The 25,355-nt window shown below is 38.0% G+C and overlaps 1 protein-coding gene across 1 annotated transcript; it reads right to left on the bottom strand.

Moving 5' to 3' along the window:
- Positions 1–827: 827 nt before the first annotated feature.
- ints6l (integrator complex subunit 6 like) lies at positions 828–24,657 on the bottom strand. The gene is made up of 19 exons (XM_043256927.1): positions 24,352–24,657; positions 24,158–24,235; positions 16,990–17,139; positions 15,137–15,226; positions 14,802–14,998; positions 14,005–14,035; positions 13,830–13,908; positions 13,589–13,752; positions 11,469–11,621; positions 8,803–8,935; positions 7,700–7,794; positions 7,289–7,399; positions 6,882–7,097; positions 5,755–5,881; positions 5,305–5,447; positions 4,771–4,999; positions 3,563–3,931; positions 3,305–3,398; positions 828–2,062 (listed from the first exon to the last, which is right to left on the bottom strand). The coding sequence occupies exons 1-19, from the start codon at positions 24,460–24,462 to the stop codon at positions 1,960–1,962; spliced, it is 2,673 nt and encodes an 890-aa protein (XP_043112862.1). The 5' UTR covers positions 24,463–24,657; the 3' UTR covers positions 828–1,959.
- Positions 24,658–25,355: the final 698 nt, after the last annotated feature.

The raw sequence follows: 25,355 nt of genomic DNA on the forward strand, positions 1-25,355 counted from the left end.
TGATAATGCTGTTTTTTTAACCGTAGGGTGTGATGTTACAATACAGCAACGCCATTGTGAGGCTGATAAAAAGTACTGTGACGTTACGCGGTGTATACCAGATTCCACCATCTGCTGTGATGGGAAAATGTGTAAGCTCAGGAGACGGCAACATGTGGTGGACCCTATAATAGACGATCAGGTCTATTAATAACGTGAGAGATACAGGTGTTAGAAGAGACAAGGCAATCAAATGCAGGAGCGCCGCTTCGGTACAAAAATATGACAAGATGGAAGACTTCAGCTGCTTACAGGGTGCTTCTAGTGTTTTTGGAATTTTCTAAAGGGATGAGAAAAATGAGTCCAGTGACTTAGAAGACAGAGAACCAAAAACAATATAAAATCCCAAAGTCTTCTAAGCAGCTTTTATATAATTTAACCAAAGCATAGTTCATTCCAGAAACTAAGTGTGTGCCGTGCAAAACATCAGCATTGAAGACATAAACTACCATTAAAAAGTTTGCGTTTTTCCCCCTCTTACTCAACAAGACTATTTAATCAATATTGTGAAATATGATTACAGTTCAATACACTTTAAAATGCATTAATAAATTAGTTGCGCTGCTTAACTTTTTTTAATGATTCATATACTTAGGATTCTTTTAATATAGAATGTTCAAAGATCTTTTAAAGGTGTTTAAATGTCATTTAATTCATGCAATGCATCCTTGCTGACTAAAAATATTTTCTTAAAAAATTTAAAAATAACTGACCCAACACTTTTGAACAGTAATGTGTAAATCTGTATAAATCATATATAAAATAACACAGCGATACAAACATTTCCTTTGTCATTTTTTATTATTTTTTATCGTTTTCATAAAAAAATCATAAAACTTTGTCTATATAATATCAGCTTAAAAAAATGTTTTATACAATTCTTAAAATATTTTTATGTTCTTGTAGCAATACCATCCAAAAATAATCTATATTATTTATGAACATTAAAAAGTAGTATACATCTGTTTTTAAAAATGAACAAAACAAACAAGAACGGGGTCACTAATGTAACTTGCGTCTGTGCAATGAAAGTCGTCTTCTCCCCCGATAAGAAGCGAAGGATGACGAAATATGTCATACCGGACAGAATCAAAACTCTGCTGTGGACCGCTTCGTTTCCCACCATAGTTGGCATTTCCCATTGGTGTGACGAGCCAAGCGTGCTGTTCTTTTTGGACAGGGTGTTTCAATGGACACTATTGCTTATTGGACACTGAATGATGCTAATCTATTTGACATATCACCACGGATACAACAACCGACCAGCTACCGAATCTCACAATTAAGTCATAAGGATGTTCTTCTGAAAAATCTGCTTTAAAAACGTGTTTTTCGTGGTTAAATTGAGCTTGGCGAAACTGATGATTGTAGGGTTATTGCTATCGAGTCTACAATAGTGTAATCCAGACTGCTTTTTAAAGGTCCAGCCGTGTTGACTTGCGGGCATTTCATGCAAACACAAATCCGTCATAGATGTTCCATACCATTATCAGATCTGAACTGTTCATCGACGCCAAATAACAGTGGACGCACAGACATAATATATAAACATACTTCAAGTGACAGACGCTGACCTCTGCCTCGGATGACCCTGTAAAAATCACACAGTGGATGAGGCTTGGCTTTTCTGGAGTGTGCTTATTCATTATTCATTATCTCGTGGTTAAATTACGGCCACTTTCAGGCCTGGAACCGGCCTCCTGTCAAACCTCTCCGTTGTGAGCCCTCTCTTTGTGACACAATGCAGTAACTGGAAGCGCCTGGACCGGAGCGTGAGCCAGACGGGCCTCCGTCTTCTCTGCTTCACCCTCTCCCTCCTAAAGCAGAGTGCTGAGGCTGATGGGACGGCCCGTGTGCTCAGTTGGCACGCTCTGCCGCTTCTGTTGTCTCCGTCTCTCAGCTCGGAGATGTGACGTCTCACTATCTGCTGTGGACGTTGTTGAGTTGTGCGGGCAGCATCTGTCGGTCTTCGATCTCCTCCAGAGCGCTCTCCAGCTGCTGGATCAGCACACGCTTCTTAAACCTGAGAGAGAGAGTTATTTAGCTGGATTATATGACATTATGCTTTACTTTATAATACTATACATACTAACAAGTTAATTTGAGAAGTTAAATTCAGTTTTCAGAGAATGTCTTAAACATTCCGTATTAATATTTTTTTTCTTTGAAGCCCGAATGTAAGAACATTTAGTTTAGGCTAAAAATACTTTAATATCAATAAAGTAAGTTTATTTGAAAAATATGTTGGTGCTATTATAAGACAGCACTGTCAGTCAGATTCTCCACTAACAATTTTACGATACACATTAATCTTTCAAAATGTATTTATTTTTTGAGGGGTGTTGATTTTATAATGATTTTATATGAGATCGAGGAAAGTGACCTTATATGGGTTCAACCTAAATCAACTGTTTCTCTACATATATTTAAAAATTGATAATTATAAATTCAAATAATTATAACTCAACTATAGTAAAGACAAACAATCAATCAATCATTTTTATTTACATAGCGCTTTTAACAACACAGGTTGTATCAAAGCACTGAACAGTATAAAGTAGAGGAATACAATGATAACAAATAAGTGAACATTCAAGAAATAGATGACCAGTGTTGATACTGTTTATTAAAACAAAAACTAAAGACTACATTAGAAATATAAATATTAGATGCGAAAGGGATAGTTCACCTAAAAATTCTGTCATCATACTCACTCTGAAGACTAAACTGAATAAATTAAAGTGATTATATTTTTAAAACCAGGATTAAACCACATGATGTTGGATATGTTTTTCAAAAACTTTATTACCTTTTTGGATCTCCTATGTTTCGATTACCAGGTCTTTCAATGGAGAATCTTAATGAAAATATCTTCATTTATTTTTCGATATTTAGGTTTGTAAGGACATGAGAGCGAGTAAATGATGTTTTCTTTTTAGTTTAAACTTAAATCAAAATAAGAAATGTTACCTTGAGCTAAAGTACTAAACTGACTGAAATAAAAATAAGAATTAATTAAAGCTAAATAGAAACTCAAGTGGCACGTAACGCGCAGTTACTAAAATGAAAACTGAAAATATAAAAATATATCACATAAATCAAACTAAAACAACAATGCAGGGGAGATGTAAAAAGACCTGTGGGGAAGTATCTGTTTGTTTGCTTGACATTTGACTGGGGGAGTGTTTAGGAAACCTGTTTATTTGTACAGTCAGTGCATGCTGACGCCATGAAAGGCCTGTGGGTGTTTGAAGAGAGCTCTCACCTGGCTGCCTCTTTGATGGCATGATGAATAAAGTACCTCTGCACCGACACTGGCCCCTTCACCTCCTCCAGTAACCGGAATATCGCCTCATAATCTGCGCAAAGGATTAGCGATTCAGTTCGGCTTCATTAATTCCTGCAAATACATACCCTCTTTCGCAGTACAAGTGCACTCGATTAAAGCTAGAGAATAATTCAAAGAGAATACAGAAACGACTGGTCCTGAATAATTCATTTGGTATTATATCTAGACACTCACTGCGGCCGGGCTTGCGGACTTCTTTGAGGACTCGAGTGCGCAGCTCCGCGTTACTCCCCTCCAGGGGGATCATAAGAATTGTGCCCTGTGCCGGAGCGTCTTCTCCATTGCCCTCCACCACCCCCTCCTGGCCCGGAGGACTCAGGTCCTCACAGTTCGGTGTGAGATCGGAGGGTCTCTCATCCAGACAGTTCTCCAGGCCCATTCTCTCCTCCTCGCCGTCTGGTGTCTCCGCGTCACCTCCGTCGTCCACAGACGCAGGTCCTCCTCCCTCTCCATCCACTCCTCCAGGCCACCCGTCTCCAGCCTCCCCGCCTGGCACTCGCTCCCCGTTGCTTTCCGTGCCTCCTACACTGTTTCCCTCAGCTCCTGTAGGGGAAAATGTGTTTCAGCATATTATTGCTTATATTTACGTTTAAGTTTTTCAATACACTTAATATTTGCAAGACTGTTTGGAGTAGCGTACTAATATTTTACACGCGTGATTTCTGCACTACAAAGCACATACGCTATCATTCAAATGTTTGAGGTCAGAAATTTTTTTTTTTTTTAAGAAATGAATACTTTTATTCAAGAAGAATTCATTAAACTGCTCAAAAGTCATAGTAAAGACATGATAATGATGATATTTCAAATAAATGCTGTTCTTCGTTTGCATTTTTTTACCACTTAAAAAAATTATGAAACAGTTTATTTACTAAATTATAAATACTGTATTTTGCCATTTTTTACCACTTTGTAAAATAAACCTTTTACCACTTACTACTATAATCCCGTAACAAAGTGGTACTATAAAGAGGTAACACTTTATAGTGTCATTGTTACACACTACGTGTACTTATTATGGTAATAACAGTAAATTATGCATAAATACATACAACTGTCGCTAAACCAAATGCTAATCCTAACGCTAAATTAAGTATATGTTGTTAGTTTATATTACATAGAATTTAATTGCATAATTACACTGTCACAAGGACACCTTAGTATAACTTATATTTTACTTGGAAGATGATAACTGGATGCTACAAACATGCAATTTGATGAGGTCCTGCGACAACAATGTAGCACACTACTGTTTGAAAGCATGGAGTAGTGACTACTGTTCCTCTCGCAATTAATAAAAACAGTAGGCAGCATGCTGTGTGTAAGTATTTAATACACAGCAAGGATTTAAAATCAGTCAGCTGTTACTCAGAGGACTTTACCTTTGTGTAGTGGGATGGGTTTAATGATTCCTTGCTGGCCCTGAGTCCCCGCGGGGCCCTTGCTGAGGACATGGTTGGTTATTATTGGAGGAGTTTGAGGTCGGCGCAGCAGAGGGGACATACTCCTCCTCCTCTTCAGGGCAGTGCCCGAGTTAAGATCCCCAGTGTTACCCCGCTTCTTGTTTTGCGGGCCTGTCACAAACTCGTCTGCTTCATCGATCATCATTCCCTGTTGTTGGGAGAAGAGGAAGAAAGAAAACTTAAGGCACTTCAGTGGACACTTTTCACATTTCCGGGGTTCTCAGAAGCAAAAGTCATCACAGTTGGGTGAACTTCTGTAGTGGGGGATCAAAATTCATTCTTTCTTCATCAAAAGAAAACATTCACGATAGCATTTTTATGACTTTTCGAAAGATCAAGAGCTCGATTACAGTGATCAGAAGAGAGAAAGATGTTGAAACACCCAAGCAACTAGGTCTGAACACTAAAATGATTCAATACAAAGCACAGTCCATGGGACAGACATGCAAGTACCTTCTTGTCCTGCTTGAATGGGTTGCCAAATGTGTGAAGTCGTTTAGGTTGGTCTGGATCAATCTCACGCAGAGGTGACGGCATCATCTTCAGGTACTCCTGATAATTTCCCATCTGCCCCACTGGAATACTATGCAAGGAATCTACAGAATCGTGGATAAATATTTAGCATTAAAAAAAATATCACCTGTCCGTTTTAATAGATATTAATTGTGAATTTAATTTTAAGTTTTACGTTAATCTCATGGATTGGTCACATTGATCAAAAGAAAGCAGCTTGGTTTGTAAGTGACTTCTGTGTGAGCTGTGCTACATATACCAACAATAGATAACAGCTGTTTTTCGGCTGTGGGAATTTGCCAAAATTTTATTAATGTAACTGCAATTCACGTTTGAACAGTTACGAAGGTCCACTTAGCGGAACGTAATTTTTGTCTTCGGTGCAATTACCATCATCCTGGCCTCTGATTAGCTTCTGTGTTGTCCTCAAAAGATTGGAACGCATCCGAGTCACTTGATCTAGAAGGTTCCGCCGTGGAATATCATAAGCGTTCCTATAGGCCTGGGGCCTCAAATCCTTGAAGAGAAGGTGAGGATATGATTACAGTACATAGAAGTTACATTTTTACCCAACTTAAAGAAAATCACATAGGTTTAAACGAGTCATACTTCGATGTCTAGTCAGAAGTATTCATCAGAATTAGCAAGAAAATACAATTTAAAAGATGCAAACGTCATATGGAGGGTTTGGTTCCAAAAGAGTCATGGATTTATTGCAATGTGGGAAAAAATTATCTGTTTTCATAATAAATCTTTGAATATAAATATCTGGATTAGAATTTTTTACATTTTATTATAACCTAAAGAAGTTATGTGAAACTAAAATAAGTGGTTTTCATCTTGCCACTTTCTTGGTGAAGAAAACACATTATTATTCAAATTAAAGGAATAGTTCACACAAACATGAAAATTACCACATATTTTACTCACCCTGAAGCCATCCTAGGTGTATATGACTTCTTCTTTCAGACGAACACAGAGTTTTTAAAAAATGTATCCTTGCTCTTCCAAGCATGGTAATGCTGGTGGATAGCGGCCATTATTTTTTTTCAACCTCCGTAAATTGGATAAATCCGCAAGTACTGCGACGTAAATCTAACCTATACGCCTTCGGGGGGTATCACATGTCTTCAGAAGCAGATCGATATGGTTTTGTAACAAAAATATTTCTATTTTTAAAATTCTAATGTAAATAACTGACTGACTGAGCGTCTTGGATGACGTCTGACTCGACGTACGACATAAGTTGCACATTGAGTCTCAGGTTAGCCAAAAAGCCTACGTCGTAATTGAAATATATCCACCTGCATTAACATGCTTGGAAGGGCCAGGATACATAAAAAAATTTATAAAAATTTTTGGTTGAACTACTCCTTTAATCAAAATGAATTTTTAGTGTTTTGAAACTCTTCATATTAATTACACAATTTCATTCCGATGGCCAAACGTGAACTGAGACGTGATTGATTTCAAATAGACCCAGTAATGTAATTTAATACCAATCAAACTGTCTGTACCTTGTTGAGAAGTGCAATCTGGAAACCTGCAAACTCCTTGAAGTTCATGTCGATGAGTCGGAGGGGTACCTCTCCTGTGATGCCCTGCAGGAGCTGCTTGAAATCGCAGCGGTGTGCCAGAGACAGGGCACTCGAGTGATTCTTAACCTTGATACCCGTCTCTTGAGGAGGCTTCTTCCCAACAGACACAATCAGACGATCTGACTCAATCTTTGCCTAGAAAATCAAGCACACCTTGATTTAAAAAGCTGCATCACTCAGGCCTCACACAGATAGGAGGCGATACTGACTGAACACAATCTTAATATGTCATCTAGAACATTGAAAGGGAAAGTCATGAGCTTGAATGCTGTTTTAACTTGCAAAAACTGCGTAGGTTTAACTGCCAGCAGCTAAAGCGCGCTCACCTGCTGGCTGAGTTTTTTTAGGTAGGAAATGACACTGTAGCTCAAGCCACAATCCATGTTGTCAGAGATGAGATTTGGGGCTCCCATCATCCTCAGCGCTTTCTTGAGAGGCTGCAGTCAGAAAAAAAGAGAGGAAGAGTGGAGAAGCAGAGACAAAGGAAGTGAAAATGAGGACACAGTCAGGGTGAATCTGCACTCAGAGCACATATCCTTGACCTCATTACAGCTGTTAACAGACTATAGAACAAATACAGCTCATAAGGAGGGCTGGATTACAAGTGACCCTAGAGTGCATCTAACAGCCCGTGTATTGTATACTGCATTACTTTATATGCACAAAGATGTTGTCTTTCTGTAAGCAGAACACTTCTGTGTATCTTTGGGGTGCCTTAGGAGTGAAGAGTGTCTTACCAAGAGAAAGTAAGGAGGCATGGACTTCAGGTACATTTCAAAGGCCTGTCGCCACTTGAGGTTTGGCTTTAGCTTGTGCACTTTAAACAAATCATCTGTAAGGAGAATAAGAGATGCAGGACTAAAATAAGTCATTCTCCAGAAGAAGGAAATGAAAAATGTACAAAAGCTGTTCACAAATTATGCAGCACAATGAAGACATACATGTTACTTTTTTATTTTTATAAATATCTTTTTATGTTTATTTTACTGATTTATTTTAATGTTTTATTAATATTTAATGTAATTATTTTAAAATGACATTCATTTTATTTCTTTGTGTTTTTGTGTGTGTATATACTATTCAAAAGTTAGGGATAAGTAAGATTTTAGATTTTTTAAGATGTCTCTTCTGATCGTTAAGGCTATATTTATTTGATCACAAAAAAGCGGTATTGTTCCATATTTAAAATACAATTCATTTATGTTATGCAAAGCTGAATTGAATATGCAGAGCTCATATATACTTCATCCAAAGCATAGTTCATTTCAAAAGCCCAACTCTGTTCTGTGCAAAATATCAACACTGAAGACAATATTATTTTACAGAATAATACACTGCCATTCAAAGATTTGTGGTGGGTGTACGTATATTTTTCTCATACTTTACGGGACTGTGTGTATTTAACCACAAAATACAGTAATATTGTAAAATATTATTACAATTTAAAATTTTAAATCAACATTTTACATCATAGTTTTGCTGCTTAATTTAGTTTCAGGATTCTTTGATGAACAAAAAGTGAAAAAACACACATTTATTCAAAATAAAATATTCTAACTAGCTTTTACTACGACTTTTAATCAATTTAACACTCTTGCTGAATAAAAGTATTCATTTCTTTTTATAAAGGTTTTAGTCATTTGCCTCTTTTTCTAAGTTACATTATTTATCAATTATTATTTTTATTCCTTGTTCTTAAATTATTCCTAAATTCTCTTTATCGTGGCTGAACAAAGCACCACTGCGTATAAAACGTGCTACAAAAAACTAGCAGCTCAATAAATAAGGCTGGTCATTAATGGGATAAGGCTGGAAATGCGTTGTGAGGAAGCACACGTACCGAGGAGTGGCAACAGGACGGGATAGTTGTAAGGCATGACGAAGAGGTTGACACAGGTGAGAGTGGTGCTGGCCTTCAGGTAGCCGAACGGGTGAGCTAAATCACTGTGTTTACCGCTGCAGTTCACAAACACCTGGGCGACAAGGGAGAGGGGTTAGCATTGTCTGGTGTCTCCTGAGAGATCAGCTCTCACATCGAACTGTTTCTCAGAGACAAAACCCATTCATTAACGGCTCATTAGGTGACAGGATTCCACAGAGACTAGTGCGCTATAAATGCCTCTAAATATGCTTATAAATGGACATGCACTTTCTAATTTATCTATCGTTTACCTTCAGTTATAGTGAGGCGTGTAATCATGTAAAATTGTAACCATGGTAAAAGAACAAACACAGATGTTCCGATATGCTGGTATTTTTAGATGAGCTTAAATGCATGAGTAGGAAAAATAAATCAAAAGAAGCTGCAACAACATTTCCTGGTACTGACTAAGGTATTTATAGCAAGTATGTATGTATATGTGTGTATATGTATTGTGTATATATATATATATATATATATATATATATATATATATATATATATATATATATATATATATCCTTTAATCTTACTGCAGTATTGTCAACCCTCTTTCATTCAAGAAACTAAATGATCCGGGTAATAGCTCTCAAGAGACCATTTGTCATCATTTCAGACTTAAAAGAGTTCTGGCAAAAACAATTCTGTTTATAAAATTATCTTCTCTCCAAAAGTGATCATGCCATGCTCATGGCCCAGTATCAGTCACAGCAGCTTTCAGATTATTTATGCCTCTGTAAGAACATTATGATTAATCAATTAAAACACACAATTTCCTTTGACACAAATTCTTGTTAAAAAGCTTATAACGACTCGACTGTTTATATTGTGACTGCAGATACAGTCTGATGAATTAATTAATACGATCAAATTAACTTGTTTTTAGATTTTCTGAATAAAATGCTAGTGACACTAGCTGCCATGATCCTAGGATGCTGCTATTCAGTTGCTAAGATGCTATCGGAAATCATTTTGCTACATGTGCATGCTGTCTGAGAGGAAGAGAAGTGCGTGGACATAAAGACAGTGCTCATAGAGCGCAGAGGTATTGAACAGAGTTATTTTTGCTGCTTTATAGGCATTGAATGGTTATGTACTCACACTTTCATGTGCGCAAGTATCCTTGTAAACACAGTAATTTAGGTCTTAAGTGAACAGAGAAAGCTAAACAGCTGAGAAAGAAAACGTGGAACGATATTTTGGATCCGGGCAGCTCTTAAAGTTACAGTAGTCTAATATTCCAGCTGTTTTTTCATTCAGGTTAATCAAACAACAATAGAAAGCCCTGGTTTCTCAGACAAGGCTAAGCCCAATCCAAGACCAAAATGTAAATCTGAGCTGTTTCAGCTGAAATTATGAAATTATGACTAAATCACTTAAGAAATATATATTTCATTTACACTCTTCGAGAATATGCAGTGTTTTTATATATTTTTATATATATATTTCTGTATTACTTTATAGAATGCAGAGTGTCTTATTTGCCCAACTACAGTTTTTTTGCTTGTAATTACTTTCTTTTTCTTATGTAATGGCTGACTGATTACTTCTTCAGTGAGAGAGTTTTTTTATTATTTGTTTTTTTAGGCTGGTATTAGTAACACTGGTGACAAGAATTAAGAAATGTATGAACTCATGAATCTCTATATTTAGGGTACTTATTTAAAACCTGGTTTAATTGTACTCTTAAATTTTACTCTATTGCACTTTACATTGCTCTGTATTTTGGACTACTACCGTGGCACTGACTATATAGTTCGTTCCTCTATTATCAAGTTTTCTATAGTGTAAGTCAGTTTAGATAAGCATCTGCTGACATCAGGGAGGAAATTATTGCATAACACATGCACACGTGAAAGATTACTACAAAGCCTGGGATCTGTAAGATTTACATTTACATTTACATTATTTATCCAAAGCGACTTTGGGGATAAATAAAGCGATTTATCACGAAGAGGTAGACAAACACGAGGAAGTGCTCACAATATCAGCCTCAGATATCGTTTAAACAGATTATCGTTCTAATAAGCTGATTCGTTGCTTAGGAAACATTATTATTATTATTTTAAAAATGAAAATTTCAGGATACTCAAAACAACAATGTTTATTTAAAACAGAAATCTTTTGTAACAATTGTCTTTACCGTCATTTTTGATCAAATTAATCCAGCATTGCTGAACAAAACTATTTATTTCTTAACAAATATATAAATAAAATCTTACTGACCCCAAACTTTTAAACGGTATGGTCTATCGCTGTCTTTGAATTAAAAAAAAAAAAAAAACTGTACAACAAAATCTCATTCCAGCTGCTGTTTGACCAGTTACTAAATGCAGGACTTTTACAACCGTACACTGTAAATGTGTAAGCCATTAAACTGAAGTTACATGCAATTTGTGTTGTGCTTTTTTACATTCCAGTAAATGTGGAAAATCTAAACACCCACTGTTTCTTTCCGCTCTTTTTAACGCCATGACATCTATCATTGTGAAACCTGGCTCCACGCAGACAATAGTCTGGAGGCTGTGAAAGATGGCGTGCTACATACAGATCAGATTAAATAGTTTTGTGAAAAGGTGTCCCACCTGCCAGCACATGTGAGGAGATTTCCTCTCCAAGATGTACTGGGTGAGCGGTGAAGGCTCCAGCTCATATTTGTCAAAAGGCAGCTTGTCAATAACCATCGGCTCACAGTCGATACAGGAAAAGCGCACCAGGGGATGGGCAGATCGTGGAGGCTAAACAGAAAAAGAGAGAGAGAGAGAGAGAGAGAGAAAACTGAAATCCTCTATAATACATTCTCACAATGGGTTTTTCAAAAGATATATCTGTTAGATGGCCAATTCATCCTGTAATCACAGCAGCAGTGGGTAATGACCCATGTGTTACAGGCACATGACAACACAAGCTGTTCATTCCCTGAGCAGATAATCTCACAACACTCTGACTGAGCACTAAATAAACCAAAGGAGTGTTTTACAGCAAATAAAACGTTGACTTTATATTAGGAGTATGAAAAAGAGCCTTCATCCTGCTTAAGTTTAATTTTTTGGGCGCCGCCAGTGTTACCGTCTGCAACCAAGCCCGTTGTGTTACTGATTCACAATATTGCAGACTTGACAGCGAGCATGTCAGGAAGGAAATGACCGCATGTTAAGCTAGCGCTAAGTGCTAAAGCCCTGGCGAGCTGCAGCAGTCTTATTCTGCTGGCAGTGGCTCTCTCACAGTGCCCACAGGCTGAGCTGAGCTGTGGCACTTTGGCATGGCACCAGCTGCTGTCTCTACAGTGTACTGTTTAAGAGAGAATAGACAGTGAGGGGGTGGGAAACCTCAGGACAGAGAAGCCTTTCCTCATGTTACCACTCTTTTCAGCCCCCTTATCTTCATCCGCATTCATTAGCACTGCTTGAGCAAGATGAAAGCTAACCTTTAGTTCGTAGGGGTCACTACCTTTGACTAATAAATTGCTTCATCCACTCGGCTCGGATGAGCCAATGCTAATACACCTATACAAACTCTTTTTGCAATCCTAGTATTTTTCCGTTTTATTAAGGATCCTGTGAAATTTCAATGTGCAGAAAGAAGCAGCTGAATGTCTGCCAGGTCCCAGAGCTCCGCAGAAAGTCCTTCTGTGCTCACTCATTAAATATTTTAGCCAATTCCATAGTGTTTTCAGCTAGATTTAACACATTTAACTGTGTTTTAAAACCATTTCCCACCAATCAGTGCAACATACTGCGCTACTGTTTTATTCTTTAAATACTATTACAGTTTTTATAGGTTTTTGGTCACACTTTATTTTAAGGTCAAAATCTCTCCAGTAACATACCATAATCTATATCCTTTGCCTCAATAACTCCTAATTTGCTGATTTTTAATAGTCAGTACGGTAGATGCTAGGTTTAGGTACAGTATTTGGTATAGGGTTATAGAATATGGTCTTACAGAATATGGTTACACCTATTACTTGCTTATTAAAATGCATATTACTGGAATATTAGCCATCTATTAGTGCTAATTATTCATATTAATGCTATATTCTACCTTACCTTACTAACTATTAATAAACCTCAACTTAAGAATTTGTTGAGGGAAAAATTGTAGTTAATAGTTAACAAGTCTTCCCCCTCTGTCTAAAGTATTACCCGGGTTGAACTAACCGTTTATGTAGCAACTTTTTAATTTAGCAAAAGATTAATAAATACTGTCACAATGTATTGCTTGTTGTTAGTTAATGCATAAACCAATGTTAACTAATGGAACCTCATAAATTGCTACCTTCTGTTAATTTGAACTATAAATATTTTCATTAATGTTAACTAATGTAGAACCATAGTTTATTATAAATTGCAGTTAACCTTGTTGTTAAAAGTAAAGTTTGAACTACCTTTAATTGTTACAGAAAATCTTTTGCTTGACTTTCAAACTTAATTTTGTAGGTTATTAGTTTACCAAAGTGGGGGAGTTTATTTAGAATGATTCTATTTGGCCAGTTAACTCAGAACGGACGTTTGAGTTTGTGGCATGTGCCAGGGCTGCGGACAGTAAAGGATAATAACAGCTGGATCCACTCTGCACAAAGAGAAGACAAAACGCTTTGTGAAATACGCTCAAACTCTATTTTTAACAGGTTAACAGTTTACCAAACAACCCACTAATCTGGTCTTGACTCTAAGGAAACTCTATTTTGTAGGTTATTATTTACCAAAGTGGGGGAGTTCTGGTCAGGCCAGAAGGATTCTGGGATTGGCCAGTGACCCACAGGAACGCCCGTCTTGGGGTTGGGACGGACGTAAATGAGTTTGTGGCAGCTGTGCCAGGGCTGCGGACTAAAGGACGACAAAGGACGAGCTGGATCCACAAGACCATCTGCACAAAGAGAAGACAAATCTGTGTATTAATTGTTTTCCCAATAAGCAACATGACATTACAGAATCAGCACTGACCTTCACCTATCACAGGTGGATCGGGGCCGCTCTTCTCAAAGTGTATTACGACTCCACTCAAAACCTTTTGGACGGGACTCTAGACATTTACCAAAGTGGGGAGTTCTGGTCAGGCCAGAAGGATTCTGGGATTGGCCAGTGACCTTTGAAACATCGTCTTGGGGTTGGGACGGACGTAAATGAGTTTGTGGCAGTGCCAGGGCTGCCTAAAGGACGACAAAGGACGAGCTGGATCACAGTCTGCACAAAGAGAAGACAAATCTTGTAGAGTTTTCCCAGCAACATGACATTAGAAAATACAGGTGGATAGCTCAGCTATGACACTGAGCATCCTTAACCAGCAAAGAGTTAGCTGCATTAGCAGCAAAAAGCAGCTAAAAAACAACAACTGTGCTTACAGAAGTTAAGTGCATTGGAGGAAGTCTTCCAAAGCAATATAATACAAGAAACATTTTCCGAAGAAACTCAACCACACAAGAAAATATGTGGGCGGCAACAGATTACTTCCTTTCAGCAACCTAACCAGCTGACATCACTAATTATCTTAGAGTTTAGACATCCTCGTATTGTTACAAAGCTCTTTGATTTTATATCTTCTGTGGAACATTAAAGAAAATGTTCTGTAAAAAAAATTGCTTTTTGTCCAAGTCAACGGTCAGGTTACCAACATTCTTCCAATTTTTTACTGTTTCACAAACTGTTTATTTAAGACTGAGAGATTTTACTTTGTGGCTTCACTGGAAGAAAGAGCGTTCGTATGTGAAAGCTGTGCTGAAGAGCAATCACATAATCACAGATTTGTAAGGAGGCTGACAGATTAATTGCACATTTTTAGAGGGGCGCAGGACTGAAGCTTCCCTAAACGGGCTCTAGCAACACTTTGATCTAAATAACGGTTTATATGAATCTGGGTCTCAGGAGCCAGGGAAGGTTTATTTGATAAATATTTTAAACTGCATCTAAAAATGCAACTGATTGGCTGTACCTCCAGTGACCTCGCACATCTGGGTGATAGCAGACTCATCAGTGGGCACACTGCCCAGCTGCTCGCTGTCAGGCACGGCCACTCCTGGCAGCCGCAGGACCAGGGCGAAGAGTCGCTGGTCCCAGCGGAACGGCTCCTTAGTCAGCTCACTACCCGGCAGCGGGGAATTCAGGGGCAGGTGTAGCTGAGGAAGGAAGAGAAAACAAGAAGTGAGATGCCACTGGGGTTTATGAGAAAGACACACCGCCTGTGGTGCGTAACATTATTCGTCAGGACAGTTTAATCAAAAAAATGTTGGCATGTCTGTGTTTTTGTCCCTCACCTCCTCAGCCACCCCAGAGCTGTGTGTCAGTTTGTTTCCATCTGTGATCGTAATAATGACCGATGGCTCCAGAAAGAACGGGTTCCGACCCTAGAAGAGAGGAGAACATTTCTTAGAAAATCCAAAGCTCATTTATCTTTTCCATCCATATCTTTTCCATCCAACTGCTTGTCTAATATATGGTTGTGGAGATGCTGGAGCAAATAAGATTGTGAAACAACTCTTTTCTATTTGACAGTTATTAATTGTAAATGCATATTTTATTCCTGTGATGGCAAAACTAATTTTTCAGAAGCCATAACTTTCGTCTTAGAAAACAGAAACCTGCTAATACACTGATTTCCAAAAAAGAAACATTTTTTCTTATTATCTATGTTGTAAAAGACTTTTGTGGATACGTATATATATATCAGTGCCGGGCACATCTTTGTTTATGTATTATATGTGTATAAATATATATTAAATATATAACCATTACATATTTTTCTTAAATATATATATCATACACGATTGAGAAAAATGTGACACAGCAACATTAAACCTGAAAGATGTTGTTATTTGTAGTTTATACAGTAAATAGTGAGTGAACACCAGATGCATTCTCTCAGTCCATACTGCAGGGGTCAGCACTCACCCTCACGCATGCAGACTGAGCATGTGGATTAGCACACTGCCTCAGGGTTATCTCAGACTGCATGTCTCCTATTTTAGGTAATCCAGCATGGTCTTAATGTGTGCATGTAAAGTATCTGAGTATTCTGAATTACAGATAATCCAATTAAACGTTGCTATGTTTGATGCTGTAGAAGAAACAACACAAATCACAGTAAATTGTGTTGATGCCCGTGCGCTCTTGTGAAATACTGTTTCATAAGACGAAAACCCCACAAAATTGGCTCTGTAATCTCTGCATGTTGCTACATCCATTTCTCCTCCCGAGTTAAGAGGACCCCCGTCACTACTGATGAAAGCATCTCCACTACAAAGCCTCGCTGAACGGATGGTGCTGCTTGAAGCACTGGGCAGCATCGTGTTTAATGCTTTGGACTACAGAATATTTTCCCATATGTTAGCTGGGTCACTCTCATGCCTTCTGGCACGCTTTAGATGTGCTGTGAAATGGTTATTTTTGAGTCATGGCTTCTTTCCAGCTACTTTGCTATGAAGGAAACATGTTGATACACACTGAGTTTTCTGCAAATATATATTTACATTACATAAATATATAAAATATATAAAAAAATTGTTTTTGTTAATGGCAAAACATTCAAGGCTGGATGCAAGGTAACGATTAATGACCCCTATTATGGTTTCTGGAAAATTACCTTTCATGCAGTGTAACATCCTGCATTAGCATTGCCGCACACTAGTTGTTTTTCTCGCATTGGTCTGAATGAAAATGCTAATTTATTCTTCACCACTAGGCGACGCTTTTGGAGTAAAATAGCGGTTTCCCTGGTAACACTGTAGACAAAGCAGGGCTCACAAACTGCTCGGGCGTTAGAGGCATGATGAAATGTAAATAAGACCAATGCACCAATCACCACAGATTAGCATGGCAAAGGAGAGGTCGTTGAGCAAGTAAGGTAAAAATAAATTAATTTATAAAACAATAAAAGTGTTTTTGACCTTGCTTGAATGCATGTCAACCTGTGGTTCAGGACTCCCAAAACCAAAATATGAACTTTTCATTACCCATAATGAAAAATGATCTGAAAATCACTTTAAAATGATCTGATAATCAGGCAGATGTGTTTATCTCAATGTCTACTCTTTGTTATGTGTGGAGATGTTTATTATACTGTTATAAAAATTATTTTGGCTCTATGAATGCTGAAGGAAGATATTATTACCTGACCATAGTTGTCGATGCCAGAGACTAGTCTATTGAGATTGAGCAGGTCGAAGGCGGCGCGGAGAGCGTGACCCAGTGTAGTCAGTCCAGACGCCTGCAGGTTCTTCAGCTCGCTCATGAATGTGGCATGATTCTCTTTCCAACCCGCCTACCATATACAGGAAATACACACAGATGATGTGAAAACCAGCCCCACATAACCTCGGCAACACTAAACATTCAGACAGTGACAATTATACACTGAACCCAAGATGTACTCTAACATTTAAAAGTCTTGTAAGGTTTTTTTTCACATTTATGGAAAAAGGTCTCGTACGGTCACATCTGAGCAAAAATATGGTAAAAATGTGTGACGTCACAGCAGCCAAATAGTTGTGCTGCTTAATATTTATGTGGAAATTGTGTGTTGTCAGCATTTATTTAAAATATTTTGCAATATAGTAAATGTCTACACTGTTATTTTTAATCAATATAATACATTCTTGCAAAATACAATAAAATCTTACTGACCGCAAACTTTTGAACAGTAGTGTATTTAGACATTTTGTCACACTTAAAAGTAACAAAATATCAAGTTAGTACAAGCATACTTTCATTTTAAATTATGAGAGCAAAATTTTTAGAACAGATAAAATAATTATGAGATCTTTGTGGTTGTTAAATGCAAATGAAACATCTGCACAGTAATTTTACACATATATGAAAAGCACTGTTTATTTGCACATGCCACTTTTTATGTAATACAATGACATTCGTATTTTAAAAGCGTCACCAAACACATTGAAGGCCTCTGTATGTACTATTAGAAACGTAATCAATTGCAAACCATTACATAAAAAACTATTATATGTCAATCACTCTTTTACCAAGCGAGATCAAGAACTTTACTATTACAGCATTTTGTGTAATTCACAGCAGGGTTAAGCACATGTTAAGCACATCAACTCTTGACAGCCAAGTATGGTGAAAGTACAGCCAGACAATTAAGACCCAAAACGACCTCGGGACAAACTTTGCACAGCATCTGAAGGAGTATGTATGTTTACTTTCACGTGTACATGTTAGCGCATGATATGAATGCTGGAAAGAAGCAGGACAGATCCACTACATAAGGCTTTACTATCTTTAAGAGACATGTGGTTAGTGTGTGTCTGTCCCTGACCCACATTACCCCTCCCATCAGAAGAATACAGTCATTACTTTACTGCTCACTCAAAACAAACACAGTAAAAACAACAGCATAATGAGTTCAGATGCTCAGAAAAGAACCGGGGTTAATAGTTCACTAAATCTGCTTTTACAAAATGATTCCTGCTCCACATGAAACGTACTCAGCGTGAATAAATCAACACATTATATAAACATGCATATATTGTAAATCCCCACAAGGGAGAGAAGACTTAACAGGTCAGATCCCGAGGTGGTTTAGCTTCACATGTGTGTGGGTAGATTTATGTGTATTGGGAAGCATTAAAGAACAAAGCAGGCAGAGATTTGTCCTGACAGTGTACGTCTCTATCCATGTATGGAAAAAAAAACCCATTCAAGCGGTAGCTCTTCTAACTGGCACTCAATAATTCAAGCAACAGAGTAATTCTATTTTTTTCCCCATCCGTCTTTCTTTCCCTCCGCATTAACAATTTATTGGCTCTGAAGAAGTGTGACTGCAATCAGACTCTCCTTTAATCACACCCTTGTCCAGTGAGGCAGAAGAAGATGGGAGAGAATAAGGAATGTGAACACTGAATAAGCCAGGAAAAAGATAATACCCTAATTGTAGCTTTAACAGAGGAAATGTAAACTCAAACCCTTCTTTAAAGAATGAAAACCTGACGGCGATCCAACGGAGGAAAGAACAAACATTGTAATCCACATACAGGTTAGTCACGAACGCATATCCAGACCATATTTCACTCCAAAAGTAATAAGGAATAATACACACACACACACACACACACACTGCATATATATATATATATATATATATATATATATATATATATATATATATATATATATATATGTGCAATAATATCCCATTATTGTAAAGTATTATTCCTAGATATTTCTAAATAGTAACTAGATTATATTTCTAGTTTTTAGATATTATATTTTCCTTACCGTAATGCATGTTGTATAAATCCTAATTTTTCATGCACTGTAGCAAAGCTGCTTAATTGCCATTAAAATAATGTCACAATGCAAGAAAAAAATTATCTCAAAAATTTCAATGGTCTCTATTATGCTTTAGATGAATGTATTTAAATTTTTTTCTTTTGATTTTGAGGTGAAATATGAACCAGGTATCATCTTGACAGGTTTTATAAGATTCGTCCATATATGTGCCCCCAGAGCAGAATGGAGAAAGCAATAACATTATGTTAGGCAAACATAAAGCTGTTGTTCAGTTACATACAGCATATAATGCATTTTCTTTTTTCTGCTTTCAGAATTAGCGTACCATAAAACCTGGCACTGCATTTCCTTGCCAAATGCAGGACAGGTGGCAAGACAAATGAGCAGTTTTACATAAACTGACAGATAAGGACTTGTTCCCTATTAAGCTCCTGTTCTGAGGAAAGCGGCAGTCATATAAACACAGCTCTAGTGATTTCAGGAGGAATCATCACAGCAGAAAGGGCACATGACGACCCGGGCTGGATTCACACGGGTTAAGCGACTGCCCTTATGGCCTGAGTATTATTCCAGGATCAGGTTGCATTGTCAGAGGTTTTAATCTCTACTATTGCCTAAAGGTTGAGCTGATCACAGATAACCATTGAGCTCAGTTACATACATCCACGCAGTTTTGCAGGAGGGACACGTCTGCGGTCTGCAGGGTGGTGCTTGTCATGTGTAATGATAAAGGCCAGGCAGGAACTAAAGTTGTCACTCTAATGGAATGAGAGCTGGTTAACCAGCCAAAGCACTGATCAGAGGGACCATCAGGCTCCTGGCAAATAGATCTTCATTTTGACTCTGAGTGAATTAACTTTGCTAATCATCTTTTGTCAGCTACTTGTATAGAGCCAATGCAGAGAAATGCACACAGTATATGTTCAGTTACATGTCGTGAATGAGGTTTAAGAAGGAGGAGCAACACTGTGGATCTCCCTAGAAATATTTGGCCTGTCTATTTGTCATGAAGAAAGACCTTAACCACTCCCATTTCGTAAGATTCAGAGCAAGATAAAGCATGAGACAGGATAAATATAAGGTCACAGGATTCGCTGATTACTTATTCCTCTGCTGCAACAAAATGCATTACAATGCATGTGAATGTATAGTGACTCTTAAGGTTATCTGGACACTTTAGTCACACTTAAAATATATGAATTTAATTGCATTGCCTAATAAAATATCAAGTGGCTAACAAATGATGCTTCTCCAAACTAACTTGATTTTTCATACTTATTTTTGCATTTAGATTTAGGTTTTTGCATTTTGGTTCCAATGTCATTTCAATGCATTTAAGAAGTCAGTTCTCCTCAGGCTCACACAAGTGTCATATCTGAGAAACCACGGGTAGTGTCACATTAACTATGAAATTGATCCACTAATATGTTTCATATTATATTCATATTTCATATAATATTTCATTTACTCACCCTCACGTCGTTCCAAATTCAAATACTTTTGGGTAACACTTTATTTTACTGTGTCTTTGTTATATATCTTACCTGTACTTACTATAGTATTAACAATAGGCAGAAATTTAAAAGGACACCGTAAAATCAAGTGCAACCCACTTTTGTTCATCCATTGAAAGTCCAGAGATTCAAAACTTGCATAATGCATAAATGCATAAAAAAAGTACAAAAACTGCACTGTAAATGTGGTCCATGTGCATCGGGTTTTAATCACACTGATTAACAAACATAAATCGAGCTCATCATAACAGTTCTTTGCTTGATGCTTGAGATCCAGGTTTGAATGTTTTGGTTTTGTGGACTTTTAAATAGATGGACAAAAAAAATTAATTTCTGTTATATGCAACTTGATTTGAGACTTTGTTATATAACACAATGACATTCGTAAAGTGTCCAAATGTTAGATAGAGTCATGTAAAAATGTAGAAGTTTAGATATAATGTAATATAGAGGTGTTTGCATGCATGGTGTAAACCACAAATGCAGTACATGCATTTTTCCTTTCGCCCTCATAAACCAATGAAGGAAACAGCACAGTGTTTAAAACAAAACTAATTCGTTTCCATCTCTAACCTTTCGCTTCAACGATAAGTAATCGATTAAGAAAACTGCAAAGGGCAAAAACTGTGTCAACTTCAGAAAATAGGCAAGACTAAGAATAATGTTCTGTTTGGACGAGGCTCAGACAACAAGAGAGCCACACAAACAGGAAAAGAGAGCTTTGTGAGGACTCGAGGCTCACTGGAACTCTTCACTGTTTAGCTGCTGAAAATCTCATGAATAATTGACGGGAAATAAAAAAGGCACTCTGTCAGATACAGAGGCCAGATTCTTGCTAGGCTGGTATTTGCCCGGTGTATTCTAGTCCAGAACTGGGTTAGCCTGCTCGCTAATTCTGAAGAGGCACTGCCTGGCTGAGAACTATTTTTTTAAACAGGAGAAACAAGCTGGCCACGAATAGCTCAGAGAGGGCTAAGAGCTTATGTAATAGGGCAGTTATAACATCTCATAACACTTTCTGAAACAAAGACATGGTAGGATAACAATGCCAAGCATTTGCCACTCGCACATTCAAAATGGGCTAAAACATGCCATATGCCTACTGCTAATCACTGGTGTATAGTATGAGCAGGAAAAGTAGTTATAGTGTTAAGCGCCACTTGGAAGTCAGCCTCAGATTATCTTGGATAAACTGGAACAGGGTGGGAAAACTGCATGACAAGCAGTGGAGTAAGAAAACCCCCCAAGAGAGTAACTGGCTACCAGCCAGATAGTCCATACTAATGAACTGCTAAAGCACAGAGCTACTCTCATTGTCAATGTCAAACCACAAACAAAGAAGACAGGAACCCAGGCAGCACTACGTCACATGTACATGTCAGTAAATGCAGCTCTTGATTCAACTCCAGGCTGGGAGAAAGATGGATGATACTTTGAAATTGGGCCATGCAAAGTGACCACATAACCACAATTCCCACATCCAATATAATGGCACGCCAAGAGAACCGGCAGAGCGGTGTATGAAGTCAAGATGCTGCTGAACGTAGGGAGGGAAAGGTCTGAAAACCGTTGAAGAAATAGGTTTATTTGCTCATTTTCGACTATTGTTATATCTAATATTTTGACAGCGGTGTGGATTTTAAGCATGCTGGTAAACACCACGAACCCTATTGTCATAAAAAGCACAGCTCTGTTGATTGTACCCAGGCGGCTTTGAGCATGTGGCTCAAAACTGAGCCAAATGGATTTTAAATGTCAAAAAATAAATATTTTTACATTTGGTAATTACATTCCATGATTATTTTAGTTGCAAAGTAATATTGCTCAGAATTAGTCACTTTTTTTGTAAATGTTGCTCTTTTTAAGGCACAATAAATCATTTAGCTTGTGTGATTTGTGCAAAATGAAAGAGTTGGGGGGATCTTATGAAATATGTTTTACTAGGAGGTATTGCGTTTAAGAGATGTGTGTAATATAATCAGTTAAATGTCAAGCTTTTTGTGAAAATGACCACTGGTTGAATCTGTGTCGCAGGGGCTTCATGACTAGTCTCTGATTCACAAAATTCACTGGATTGAAAATATTTGTTTCTATAAGCTACATAATGTGTGTAAGACCCGTGCACGACAAAATTTTTACTTAACATGTTCTTGCTTTAGTTCATAAATCAAAAGTACACAGTCATTACAGTAATTATAAACTGGAAGATATTACAATATTAACAATTTAGTATAACATGTTATTATATAATAATTATTATTTAATAATATTTGTTCATTTTATATATATATATATATATATATATATATATATATATATATATATAAGCACAGGCTCAGTTGCAAAATTGCTTAAAGTAATGTCTATTATATTTGGATGTTATCCTGGCCCTTATGCATACTACAAAGTTACATCAATAGATTATCATAACTCATAATCGTACATACAAGTGCCAGAACTGTCACTGCCTCCTCAAAAAAAAAAAAAAAAATAGGTAGCTGATGCCAAATAAAGTAATGCATGCAAGTCTTGTGCCCTTGTGTTTTAGAATGATCAAGTAATCCATTAAGCAAGTCATGACTTCCATTACATTCAGTTAGTACTCTGAGTAAAGAGTTTCTTTGAATACAGTTCATGTAAATGCTCGACCTAACAATCAACTCACTGACCCTCGGTTATCCTTGCTATCCTTATCCCTAAAGAGTAAAGTATGAATGGCTGTCACAAATGAAAACAGCAAAACGCCTCCTAAATTCTATACAAGGTTTACTGTATTAGCAGCACTTGTTTGTTTTTGTACAGGAAGCACTTAGTGAGGCTACAGCATGAAGTCACTGTGGTTCATGCTTTATATGCAAGCTTTGGCTTAATAGTGAGCAATCAGCAGTTATAGGTATCTCTTATGTTTGATTAAATTGAGTGACCTGATGTGACAGGCACGCCACCTTTCACCTGTTTGCTGTTTGGGAATTTTAAATATGAATGGGAGGGAGGTGAATGCACTAGGGGTGGAGAGGGAAGGAAGTTGATGCTTGTTTTCAAGGGCAACTCACAAGCGTCTCCCTCTCTGTCATAAAGAGCAACGCAAACCTGCAAAGCATCTCCTCGCTTGCTTATTGATGGCTGTTGCACAAATCAAATCGTGTTGATTTGCTCAGGCTACAGTGGCCAATGAGAATGCGAGAGGAGGGCACGAGACAGAGGGCAGGCCGCTTGTCCAATCCGGGCCGAGCTGGCCCGTGCACGCGTCACGCGCTACGTCACAGTGGATAATAAATCTCTCCGCCTCCATCTCAGCGCTCGAGAGCTTTCCCAACACAAAAGCAAAATGTCCGCCATGTTCAGAGGCTGCGCTGCTCCGGGTCTGCGGATATTTTAACAAAAATTAGCCGTTTTCGTCACCGGGAGGCCGCCTGACCCGATGCTACGAACCAGAGGGACAGTAGAGTCTCACTGTCAGAAAAAAATATCTCCGCTTTAACCACATACAAGCACAATTTAGTAGTATTTATTTACCTTTACGCCGTATGGTGGATCATCGAATGTAACTAGCATGTACCTGTCGCCTCTACTAGCCGGGTCTCGGGCACGCAGCTGTTAAAGAAAACGAAACAATACACATTCATTTAAACTGATCCTGCCATAGGGATCCTTAACTCCAACAAGGTACAACAGCAAGCTGAAAAAGTCGGGGTAAAATTATGCTTTACCTTCATAAAGATCTCAACCGCGCCTTTAGCAATGTCCAGATACGTCGTACCCAAATAAGTGCGCTGATTCATAGAAGCGGACGTGTCTATCAGAAAAAGTAAAATAGGCATTTTGAAATGTATAGATAGACCTCTAGATGTTTGCTAAAATATCTACAATCGGCATATGAGCTATCTTGCGGCCCTGGGCATGCATATATGTGTGTATATATTTTGTTATAATCAGACCCCCCCAAAAGAGGGTCGTACTGCCACCCTTTGCAGCCGCCTGATTCTCTATCTGTCTTTTCTGAGCAGTGCTGGGCTCGCGCTGTTAGAGAACTTCTCTTCCGAACAAGACCGAAACGCCTTCGCCCCGCCGCCGCCACGCCATTGGCCGAGTCGAGCCGCGAAGCCACGCCCACCCGCGTATAAATATGCAATGAGGTCGTGGAATTCCTCTTATCCTCTCAGTTCTCCGCGAGCGGATGGAGATCGAGGGCTGGACTGGCACGTTACGTGTCGCCTCTGCGCTTTGTTTTTGTCTTTTAACGAGCGCTTTTGCCAGGGCATTACGTGTTAGACAGATCGGACACGTACGTTAGTAACATATACGTGACCCTGGACGACAAAAACAGTATTAAGTTGTACGGGTGTACATGTGAGAGCCAACAAAAGTACTTTTCTTTTAGGCTATGCTAAAAATCATTAGTATATTAAGTAAGGATATGAAGTATTTTTGTATTTCCTGCATGCATCAAAATGTTTTTGATTATATGCTTTGCTGAGAACTTCATTTTTACAACTTTATTTTAGCACCACCAGAATCCTAGCATCGATGGCAAGCTAATCTCTTCAGCTTTTAGATGATCTATACGTCTCATTTTTTTAAAAGTGATCCTTACGTCTAGTTTTGTGGTTCAGGGTCACATCTAGTTTCATTTTCATCCCTCATAAAGGGCGACCCCCTCCTCGCCTGATCCCGGTCTAGCTGTCTTGGTGGGGGTGGGGAGTAGCTTGGGTTC

The sequence above is a fragment of the Puntigrus tetrazona genome, chromosome 14 (genome assembly GCF_018831695.1).
Source record: "Puntigrus tetrazona isolate hp1 chromosome 14, ASM1883169v1, whole genome shotgun sequence".
Classification (NCBI taxonomy): Eukaryota; Metazoa; Chordata; class Actinopteri; order Cypriniformes; family Cyprinidae; genus Puntigrus; species Puntigrus tetrazona.

Coding starts and splice junctions, on each gene's coding strand:
- ints6l (XM_043256927.1), bottom strand. CDS start 24,462: ATGCCTATTTTACTTTTTCTGATAGACACGTCCGCTTCTATGAATCAG. Junction 8,936..11,468: donor CTCCTCACATGTGCTGGCAG/GTGGGACACCTT, acceptor CTTGTCGCCCAG/GTGTTTGTGAACTGCAGCGG. Junction 7,098..7,288: donor TAAAAAAACTCAGCCAGCAG/GTGAGCGCGCTT, acceptor TTGATTTTCTAG/GCAAAGATTGAGTCAGATCG.